This window comes from Leucopleurus acutus (genome assembly GCF_964270905.1).
Source record: "Leucopleurus acutus genome assembly, chromosome: 7".
NCBI lineage: Eukaryota > Metazoa > Chordata > Mammalia > Artiodactyla > Delphinidae > Leucopleurus > Leucopleurus acutus.
Genome location: NC_139150.1, coordinates 103,054,664 through 103,066,839, shown reverse-complemented (window position 1 = coordinate 103,066,839; position 12,176 = coordinate 103,054,664). Strand labels below are relative to the sequence as shown.

Sequence of the window (12,176 nt, the reverse complement as noted above, 5' to 3'; positions counted from 1 at the left end):
AAAAAGCATCTATCACATACTAGGTAGTCAATATATATTGGTTACATTGAACTATCATAGTTTTATCATTTAAAGGGTGCAATACCCACTTCCTCCAGGAAAACGTGTCTGATTATCTCTGACACTCGGCTGACTACTGTCTCCCATTTGATGCGAAGATCTACCCCTCCATCATCCCTTTGTACTAAGCGGTCCTTGTAATTCTTCTCAGGCTCTGTGTATTGCTGAGTCCCCAAGCCTGACTGTAAGTAGTCTATTGAATGGGTCTATTTCTTGTCCTTATTTTGGACCCTTCTCCATATAAAGTACACAGCTATCTGCCCAACAGTTTCCAAAGTTACTCCCTTCCTGTCTAGTACTAGTCCGGATCTACCTCATTTATACCATCACAGCTGGAAAAGGGGCAGTGAGACCCTGTGGCCCCCTGGGTAGAAAACTTTAATGAGTCTTAGCAACCTAAGGATTCCTTGCCAAACCCTAATCTAATTGAATTACACCCACTACCACTGAACTGAACCTACCTGACGACCATCTCATACACCTTGTGGCTATCTTGGTTAAAAATGGCCCAGATTCATCAACATACACCATCCTCTAGTAAAATGAATAGAAGGGGTGTCTACAGGAAGACTTACTCAGGGTCCTGGTCGCTTTAGGAGTGAGCGGGGGTGGGCTCAGGGGTGTTGACTGAGGCGGGGAAGAGCCATGAAACGGTGTCAGCCGATTGTCCGACAGCTGGAGACTCTTTGGCCTTTGTGCTTTTCTGGCTGGGTTCTAGCAGCGGGGGTGGGGAGAAACACAGCAAAACATTCTCACGGTGAGGCACGCCGGGCTCATCCATGCTCAGAACAACCTTATCAGCAGAGCCGGAACCATTAAAGGGAAAAATTCCAGGAGCCCTTTCTAAGCTTACCGCACCAGCACGCTGGGGGGACCAGGGCAGAGACACTAACGGGATCACCGGACCATAGACTATTTTCTGGCCGGCCACAGACTTGATTTTAATCACAGTTGGACTGTGCCGTTTAGGTCGGAGATGAGCCACCCTGATTCTCAGGGAGAGCAGGTCCTGCCACACTTAACAACTTGATGTGGCTTATGGGAGAATCAAGTACCTTTTATTTTTTTAAGCTAAAAGAAGGGAAGCGACAATGTTTGGATGGAGTCATGGACCACAGTGGCGAGAACCACAACTCCAGCCATTAATCCACGGGTTTATACTGTGCGTAAATCTCGCGCCATTATTGACTTAGAGGCTCTGATCTCTGTACGTGTTTTTCTTAGCACCATCTGAGATCTGACTCTACCCAGGCTGCTGCGTCCTGAGAAACCATGCTAGGCTTCCGTCTGGTGACTCGCAGCTGTGAAGTAAAGGGTGAAAAGCCTGGCTCCAGGGAAAGCAGTGGCAAACTGGCAGATCTATGGTGTTTGTTTGTTTGTTTGTTTTTACCATCAGATCAGGTTCTGATGCTTTCTCTGCGATGACCTGGGATTTGCTCAGACTCCAGTCTTTTCTCTTGAACTTGCTCATCCGGTTCTCACTGTCCTCTTTGAGGGACAGATCTTCCACTCTGGCCCCTGACGAGGCCCTGCGCTCCAAAAGGGGCTCCAGGATGGACCTAGCAGGGGTGGGGGAGGGAAGGATTGGGAGTTTGGGATTAGTAGAGGCAAACTAGTAAATATAGGATAGATAAACAACAAGGTCCTACTGTAGAGCACAGGGAACTATATTCAATATCCTGGGATAAACCATAATGGAAAAGAATATGAAAAAGAATATATATATGTATAACTGAGTCACTTTGCTATACCGCAGATATTAACACAACATTGTAAATCAACTCTATTTCAATAAATTGTTTTAAAAAAGGATTGACCTATCAGCCACGAACAAGGACAGAGTCAGAAAACACTGATCACCTGACAGTCAAAGCCGATATATGTACAACTGAGTCACTTTGCTGTAGACCTGAAACTGACACAACGTTGTAAGTCAAGTATACCCCAATAAAAATTAAAACAAACCAACAAACAAAAAACTGACTCCAAAAAGACCAGGGGATATGACTCTCCAGCCGAACCTTGACCTGTGGCATTGTTCTCAGGTTGTAATCTGAATTTCCAACTGTCAATTGAATATCACAAGGTCTACGTGTACAGAAATGAGGCCGTCCAAGTGTGGAAAGAAAATACTAGTGAATATTTATCTTATCTCAGGAAGACAAGGTCTTATTAAACTTAGAGGTAAAGACAGAGTTCACACAGTAAAAGATGAATAGGCAGCTTTATGTAGTGGATAATAGCACATTCTCTGGAGCCCTACAGCCTGGGTTCAAATCCTACCTACACTGACTTGCTGGGTGACCTTGGGCAGATAACCTTTTCATACCTCAGTTTTCTTATACGTGAAATGGGGATAATAATAGTACCTACCTCACAGGGTGATTACAGAATGCTTACAACAGTGCCTAGCATATAGGAGTACTCCTCAAATGTTTTTTAAATTACAGTGATAGATTTTCAAGCACCATAGTGAAAACGGATTCATTCAAGAACCATAATTAGATGTTAATACATAGAGGAGAAGAGTTTGATGAGAAACAGGAGAGTCTCAAAATATCTCCCCATAAATTGCTCATTAATTACAAAGGGAAAAATAGTAAGTACTATTTTAAAAATAGAAAAGAAAATGGACCAAATCCTAACCACAGGATCAATTAAATCACTAATAAGGGACAAATGGGTAATGTGCTTCCAGATATGATACCTGAAAAGGACATATCACACAGAAATGTATCACCTGAATCTTAAGCACGAGGAAACATCAGACAAACCCAAACGAAAAAAAATTCTATAACTGGCCCATAATCTTCAAAAATGTCATTATGAAAGACAAGGAAAGGCTAAGGAAATGATTTCAAATTAAAGAAGAGAGAGACATGGCTAAATACAATATGTGATCCTGATTGGATCCTGTACCACAAACTGCTATAAGACATTACTGGGACAACTGACAAAACTGGAATATGGGTTGTAGCTTTAAGTATTGGGTCAATGTCACATTTCCTGAATGTACAGGCTGTACTGAATGTAGTATGTGGTTACAGTAAGACAATCTGCTTGCTCCATAGCCATAGTGTATGCAGCTCACTCTCAGATGATAGACTGGGGGTTGGGGGGAGAGACAGAGAGGAATGATGTGACAAAATGTAACAACAAGGGGGGAGGGGTTAAAAACCTACCTTTGTGATGTAGAGATTGCTTATAGCTTCTAAATGGGTATTTAATAAGTTCTGGTTTAATTAAAAATTGGAAGATTTTACTCCATAAAAATGAAAAGTTTGGAGGGATAGGTCGGCAGAGCACTGAGGATTTTTAGGGCAGTGAAATTATTCTATATGATACTACAATGGTGAATATATTTATCAAAACTCACAATGTACACCACCACGAGTGAACCCTAAGTAAACTATGGACTTTGGGTGATTGTGATGTGTCAATGTAGGTTCATCAGGTGTAACAAATGTATCACTTTGGTGCTGGATGCTTATGGTAGGGGAGGCTGGGCGTGTCCAGGGCAGAGGTACATGGGAACTCTCTGTACTTTCTGGTCATTCTTGCTGTGAACCTAAAACTGCTCTAAAAAATAAAGTCTACTTTTTTTTTTTAAGAAAAAGCTTTGATATGAAATAAGACAACAGAAAAACAGCTATCAGCTTTTTTTTTTTTTTTTTTTTTTTTTTGGCGTTACGCGGGCCTCTTACTGTTGTGGCCTCTCCCGTTGCGGAGCACAGGCTCCGGACGCGCAGGCTCAGCGGCCATGGCTCACGGGCCCAGCCGCTCTGCAGCATGTGGGATCTTCCCGGACCGGGGCACAAACCCGTGTCCCCTGCATCGGCCGGCGGACTCTCAACCACTGTGCCACCAGGGAAGCCCGCTATCAGCTTTTAGTATTTAAAAATTAAAAGCTTCTGTTCAGCAGAAAGCATCATTCGTAAACTAAAACTATTTGCTGTACATATTTTAGATGGCAAATATCATTAATGTATAAGAAACTTTTACAAATCAAAAAGAAAAAAATATGAGTAGCTCAATTTTTACAAACTGTCGAAGGAGATAAACACGTATTTCACGAAGAAAGAAATTCAAATAATTTTTTAAAAACTCAGTATCACTAATTATTAAATATGTAAATATTAAAATGAGATCACTGGAGAGGGCAGACTATTTTTACATTTTATTATGGAAAATTTCGAACATTAAAAAGTGGAGAGAATATAATAAACTTTTTTTTTTTGGCTGCGCTGTGTGCCATGCGGGATTTTAGTTCCCCGACCAGGGATCGAACCTGTGCCCCTTGCAGTGGAAGCACAGAGTCCTAACCACTGGACTGCCAGGGAAGTCCCCGAGAGAATATAATAAATCTTATGTGTACATTACTCAGCATCAACAGTGATCAACTCATGGCCAATCTTATTTCTCATATACACCCCGCCATAATCCTCACCCCGCACTGGGTTATTTGGAAGTGATTCCTAGATATCACATCTCGTCTATAAATATTTCGGTGCATATCTCTACAAGGCAAGGATTCATCTTCATAACAAAACTACACTCCCATCATCTTCCTAAGAAAGTGCATAATTCTCTAATTTCATCAAACATCCAATCAGTGTTCAAATTTCCCGTCTCATAATTTTTTTGGCAAGTGATTTGTTTGAATCGGGATCTAAACAAGATTCACTCATTGTATTTGGCTGATATACTTCTTAAGTCATTTTAAGCTTTTTAATACTTTAGGTCTCACTTTCTACAAAATATTTTGCCCTCTTCCGTGAAGATACAGGATGAGAAAGTACCAGGAAAGTCTGGTTAAAGAACCACTGGAGACACAACGGAAGATGCTTCTAGACTACAATTCTTCTTCTTTCTTATTTCAAATTATTCTCTCCTTTTCTGAATATTCTGTTATTATTTTTTAAAGAGTACATTCCCGAATTTGCAATTTTTTGGTATTTTCCAATTATTAGTATATTTAAGGAGAAGCCACTCACTATTATTTGTCTTAAATCTGTACTAATTAAAAAAAAAATCATAGAACTAAATTCCAAAACAGACGCTTTTATTCTTAAAACCAACCAAGCCAAATCAAACAAAAAGAATCACTTCAAACAGCAGTTGGTCAGGGAGGGAAAAAAAACCAAAACAACAATCCAGTCTTCTACTGGGTCTACCATTACTTTACCTGTGAGATTGAGAATGAAGGTAAGCATCTGTGGGTCATTAGATCTACAGGCAAAGATCTAGGCCCTAATGTGAGTTTCAGCAGGGCCTAATTATGAACCAAACTCAACAGTAAAATAATGATAGTGTAGTCCCACAGTGCCTGTGTTATTTTTTTCTTACACTGACTATTTCAATGATTTTCCTGAAATACCGAAGAGTAATTTTTTTAAAAAAAAGATTTTGGTTTGAGGCCCCTACTTTGCTGGAGCTCTGAGCATGTACTGAGTTGACCTGCTATGCAAGCCCTTCCAGCTTCCCTTAACACGATGCACTGTGTTTCATAAAGTTATTCTCTTTCTGGGCCACAGCCTCCCATGTGCCACACAGGATGGATACACCCAACCAAGAAAGAAGTGAGCGTTTGCAGACTGCACACCCAATAGTCACCATGAAAGTTCTAATGAATACTGTGACATAACACAGCTAGTAGGAGAATTGAAGTCACTGGGTGTGAATCAGTTTGAGATGCTTTAAAGAAACATCCTGAATAAATGTTAGAAAATGGTATCAATGATGTCACCTTACTGGGCAAATGTGGTCAAGAGCAATAACCCACTTTGCCCCAGGTCATGATATAAACAGAACCCCGGTCACCTGCGCTCTATTTACTGCCCTAATGGATCAGCAATTACGGTGTCTCTGATTTTCAACAGCTGCCTGAAAACTTTTTTTTTTGAATGAGACAGAGTTTAAGAAAAGAGAACAGAAAAGAACTTCTATGCTTGCCACAAAGTTGGTAGTATCTCTTTACGGCATGAAGAAAAACATAGATGGGAAAAAAATAAACAAATGAATCAGGTATTATTTAATGTTTTCAAATTCAAAAGATTAAAAATAGTCCAAATACCTAATACGGGTGACTATATTATGAAAAATTATATAGTCACTCATACATTGTATATGGCATTGCACATTGGCATTTGTGATATCAAGAACTGTAAAAAATATTACTCCCTGAATAAGTAATATATGCTTTGGGGAAGTAAAGCCTACACTCCATCTTAACCTAAAGGCTGAGAAGTGATCTGAGACCATATCCTAAATAATCGTAAAGCTATATGGACACACGTTTGTTACAATTCTTAATAGTATAAATGCATTTTATATTGATACAACCTAATTTTCTTTCTTTCTTTTTAATTTTGGCCATACTGAGGGGCTTGCAGGATCTCAGTTCCTCGACCAGGGATTGAACCTGGGCCACAGCAGTGAAAGCGCCAAATCCTAACCACTAAGCCACCAGGGAACTCCCTAAATGTCTTTATATTAAATTTATAATGAACTTCTATGATTATCTGTTTAGAAACAGTGACAAAGCTTAAACATCCTGTAGTAGGGAGAAGAATTAATTATGGCACATTCATATGATGTAATGGTAGAGAGCCATCAGAAGTGATAATTAAAAACTAATAATAAAATTAGACAGCAATATGGAAAATGCTTATAACAAAAAGACAAAGAGGAAAAGCAAATTACCAAACTACATCTGTGCTATAATTGCAGCTGTGTAAAGATATCTATGTCAATGGTAAAGGATAGATAAATCATTTAGAAAATAATGAATATTTGAGGGCTTCCCTGGTGGCGCAGTGGTTAAGAATCTGCCTGCCAATGCACGGGACATGGGTTCAAGCTCTGGTCTGGGAAGATCCCACATGCCACAGAGCAGCTAAGCCCATGCACCACAACTGCTGAGCCTGTGCTCTAGAGCCCATGAGCCACACCTACTGAGCCAGCATGCCACAACTACTGAAGCTCGCGTGCCTAGAGCCCATGCTCCGTAACAAGAGAAGCCACCGCAACGAGAAGCCCTCACACCTCAACAGAGTAGCCCCCGCTCGCCGCAACTAGAGAAAGTCTGCATGCAGCAGTGAAGACCCAATGCAGCCAATAAATAAATACATAAATACATAAATAAAGTATTTGATTTCCAGGTAGAAGGCCATTTGGACAGGTTACTTTTGTGATATGTTTATTATAATATGGAATTACAAAATTATAAATAAGTGTTAAGTGAAAGGACTTAACTTATATTCAACATTAAAACACACAGTGATGCTAAATACTCATCATGTATATAAAATTAAGCAACAGGTCACAAAATGGTACATGTCATGCTTTTCCACTTGAACACAATTATGAATTCACTCCTTTAAAATATTTTAAATTTGAGCACATGGAAAGGCACTCCATGTTTCTGGCAAGAAGGCTCAACATCAAACAGCTCTAAATTCAATCCATAAATTTAACATATCCCAATAAAAACAACAGGATTCCAGACAAGTTCATATGAAAATGAGCTATGCAAAACTAGCCAGACAAATTCTGAAAAAAAATTACTAGAAATTTTAAAACCTTTAAAATCTATAGTAATTAAAACTGCATTAGAACAAGTGCCATGAACCACACAGGTAGATCTAAGAAATGGGGGAAAAGTCTACAAACAGACTAAAGAACATATTGGAATTTGATTTTTTTTATAAGGCTGACATTTCAAATCAGTAGAGAAAAGATGGTTTGCTCACTCAATGGTATAGGGAGAACTGGGTAGCCAAGTAGGGGAAAAAAATTGGCTCTATACCTTACACTTTATACTAAAATAAATTGCAAAGAATCACAGATTTTATTATATAGTGAAAACCTAAAATTAGGCTTTTTGTAGTCTTAAAGTGAGGAAGGCCTTTATGATATAAAATCCAGAAGCCATAAAATCAAATATTAACTTATTTGACTGCATAAAAAAATCAGCATAACTAGATAAAAAATTAGAAGCAAAGTCAGAAAACAAAGGAAAAATTGGAACTATTTCAACTCATATCACAAAGGGTCAATACCCAACAGAAAAATGTACACAAAATATCTGACCAGGGCTTCCCTGGTGGCGCAGTGGTTGAGAGTCCGCCTGCCGATGCAGGGGACACGGGTTCGTGCCCGGGTCCGGGAAGATCCCACATGCCGCACAGCGCCTGCGCCCGTGAGCCGTGGCCGCTGAGCCTGCGCGTCCGGAGCCTGTTGCTCCGCAACGGGAGAGGCCACAACAGCGAGAGGCCCGCGCACCGCAAAAGAAAAAAAAAAAAAAATCTGACCACAGTTCACAGAAAATAAAATACATACAAGCTACTAAACAAATGAAAAGATGCTCAACCTCAAACAAGAGGGATGAAAGAAAACCAATATGTAACCAAACAAAAGCCCTAGGCCAAGAAAATATTTTCCACCTATCAGATTGGTAAAAATTAAAAGGCCTGATAATACACAATTTGGTGGCAAGATGTGGGTGAACAGGCACCCTTGTGTGTTGCTGATGGGACTGTAAATGGGTATAATCTCTATGAAAGTCAGTTTAGGAATAATTTTGAAAACTGCAGCTATATATGTTTGACAGAGCAATTTCACTTCTGGACTTTTTCTCATATTGATATACTTGAATATTAATGAAATAATATATTTTTAAGATTACTCATTGCTATCACTACTGTGATAGTAAAAGGCTGAAATCAACCAAATGTCCATCAATAGACAATGATGGAGTATATCACGGGTAGGGAAATCATGAGATGTCTGCAACTCAAAAGAAAGACGAGGCTCTCGCAGTTTTGAAATGGAATGATTTGCAAGATGTAGTCAGTGAAAAAAGCAAGGCAGGACTTCCCTGGTGGCGCAGTGGTTAAAAATCCGCCTGCCAATGCAGGGGACACGGGTTCGAGCCCTGGTCAGGGAAGATCCCACATGCCGTGGAGCAACTAAGCCTGTGCGCCACAACTACTGAGCCTGCGCTCTAGAACACGCGAGCCACAACTACTGAGCCCACGTGCCACAACTATTGAAGCCTGCACGCCCAGAGCCCGTGCTCTGCAACAAGAGAAGCCACTGCAACGAGAAGCCCGTGCGCTGCAATGAAGAGTAGCTCCCGCTCGCCAACGCAGCCAAAAATAAATAAATAAACTAATTAATTTTTTAAAAAGCAAGCCAAAGAGTATTATATGCTGCCGTTTATAAATAAAAAACGTGTGACGAAGGATATATATTTAGGAACTGCTTCTGTACAGATAAAGAGCTGCTGGAGAGGCACCACGGACATGAACCTGAACGCTAACATTGCTGGCCTCTGGAGGGTGGTACTGATGAGCTGGGAGTCGGGGACTGACAGGAGGCCTCTCATGATATGTCCTTTTGTACCTTTGAAATGTCATATGTGATTACATTGCCTACTCATAAAATAAACTTAAAAATTATTTTTAAAAATTGAAACAAAAAAAGTCAAGCAATAACTACAAATTATTCTGAAACAAACAAAATAGGATATGATTGGCTGGGTCATAGGGTGTGATAGCATTATGTGTGATTTATTTTTTCCCCATTTTTCATAACTGTTGCTACTATCACGTAAATAATGATATTCCTCATGACGAAGATGATGAGAAAGACCCCAAAACTAATAACCCAGGTACTGTGAATGATTTCCCTTACGAAGATGAGGCACCCACACTGACCAAGTCTCACTTTGGGGACCAAAGGCAAACATTAGGAAGGAGTTACCTCACCCCTCCCGGCAATTAAAGATGGAAGCCTTACCCATCAGATCCTGGTCTGGAAGGAGCATTATCAGATGAGTTAGAAGAGCTGGAGATCACAGAGGACGTCACCGAGGTGATGGACAATCTCCGCAGTGTGGACGACATGATGTAGGGGAGCACCATAGACCCTGTGCGGTTTTGCTTCTTCTCCGTCAAGTTGGGCGGCTAAAGGAGACATGATCCCTCATGGTTAGCTGGCCTGGAATTCAGCCCTTAAGAACTGGCGCAGCCCCTAGTGGGTTGTGGTGAGTGCCCACCTGTATGGGGGTTGGCACCCCATTCTGATGGGTTGGTGCCTGTGTTGCGTCGGTTGTTTAATATTGCAAATACTTGTATTCTTTCTTTGTAGTTTGAAAGATTTTATTGACATGTTATTTTGTTTATTATAATATGACATACGAGATATTTTGTAACTGCATATCACAACATCCTGACATTTAAGCGTGTAGGTTGTGAGTTCATTTTCTGTATATTAAGCAACTCTCCATTTTTTAAAAATTTGTTTAAGTGTAGTTAATTTACAATGCTGTTTTAGTTTCTGCTGTACAGCAAAGTGATTCAGTTAAATATATATATATTTTTTCCTTTTCATATTCTTTTCCATAATGGTTTATCACAGGATATTGAATATAGTCCCCTGTGCTCTACAGTAGGACCTTGTTGTTTATCCATCCTATATATACTAGTTTACATCTGCTAATCCCAAACTCCCAATCCATCCGTATCCCCCAATCCATCCCTTCTCCACCCTCCCTGTCCATCCCTCCCCCACCTCTCTTACATTCTTAGTTATAAACACAACTTCGGTTAAGCCTACCTTGTTTCTAAAATTAGAGAAAAATTCACCCTAACTTTCTGCCAGCCTCTTGAGAGAGGGAAGCCAAGATGTTCATTACTCATCAATAAAATAGCAAACCCCTCTGTCTGCTTCTCCAGCTTAGCTTCTAGCGGCCATTTAGAAAACGGAATACTGGCCTAATAGAAAAGTTTTAGATTGAAACTGGACACCTGATGCTTAACCTGGTGAATCTTAGGAAATAAAGGAATACGGATATACTCTCATAAGAAATGTCTCCAGTAGGTCACCATATCAAATTCAAATGTTAATATTGGCCTGGGTCTAATAAAAACTAAACTCACTGAGTGAAAGCCAAGTGTTTGCCATCTAGGAACTTGTGTAAAAGACAAATGTTCCTAAAAGAAAACTCTTAACTGGCAACAGGTTAGGAGGTAAATTCGTGGGAAGGCATCACTGAACACTTGGGTGACTGGGAGAGATGATCAAAAAGATACTAGGGAGAACAATGTAGCAGAGATGGAGGTACGGGAATAGGGGACAGGAATACATGAAAAGAAATGCAGAGCCTTGTTTTGGAGGAAAGAGGATTTTTGAAAATCTGGGGTTCAAGAATACAACATTTGAAGAGAGAAGGATGCACTCATGTTAAAAAGAGCGGCTAGGGTTTCCCTGGTGGCGCAGTGGTTTACAGTCCGCCTGCCGATGCAGGGGACACGGGTTCGTGCCCCGGTCCGGGAAGATCCCACATGCCGCGGAGCGGCTGGGCCCGTGAGCCATGGCCGCTGAGCCTGCGCGTCCGGAGCCTGTGCTCCACAATGGGAGAGGCCACAACAGCGAGAGGCCCGCATACCGCAAAAAAAAAAAAAAAAAGAGTGGCTAAATGAAGCTGAAACCAAGCATACCATCAACTGTGAGAGAGAAAAGGCTGACCCATGTATCACTCCACCCAACTTCTTGGGAGGAAAAAAAGAAAACTGTGAGAAATGTCACAACTGTCCAAAAAAATCATGACATCAGCTACATGCATTGTCAAATGTAATTCACAATTCTCTGTCCCCTTCGAAGGTGTGATGAGTAGGCACATTTCACCAAAATAAAAAATAAAGATTAGGAAGAACTGTAGGAGTTGGGCTAGACAGGACACGAATAACCAGTGTCTGGGATTAGGAAACCCCAATTTCTAGTAGTGTGGTTTTCACAGTGTGGTGCTTAGCCCCGCAGCACTACCTGGCGGCATGTTAGAAATGCAAATTCTTGGGCCCCATCCCAGACCAAGAGAATCAGAAACCCTACTGATGTGGCCCAGCAATCTATTTTCACGAGCCTTCCAGGTGGTTCTGACGGTCATTCAAGTTTAAGAGCCGCTGTCCAGCACAACAACAGGTGAAGGTTATCAAGAGCGGACCATGCCTTCTCCGAATTGCCCCAGGGTTTGCATGCCATTCCTAGGCTACTTTGACTCATTTGGCATCTGAAAAACGGATCAATATCCTAAACGGTAGAAGAGACTAGAA

General features: G+C 40.8%; 1 protein-coding gene across 1 annotated transcript in view; it reads right to left on the bottom strand.

Moving 5' to 3' along the window:
* DOCK5 (dedicator of cytokinesis 5) overlaps positions 1-12,176 on the bottom strand; it is a 216,535-nt gene that overhangs the window by 5,335 nt on the left and 199,024 nt on the right. The window contains exons 48-50 of the mRNA XM_082842361.1: positions 9,862-10,028; positions 1,451-1,619; positions 636-774 (exon numbers count right to left, since the gene is read on the bottom strand). Coding sequence (XP_082698487.1) covers positions 636-774; positions 1,451-1,619; positions 9,862-10,028 — 475 coding nt within the window. The remainder of the gene's footprint in view (positions 1-635; positions 775-1,450; positions 1,620-9,861; positions 10,029-12,176) is intronic.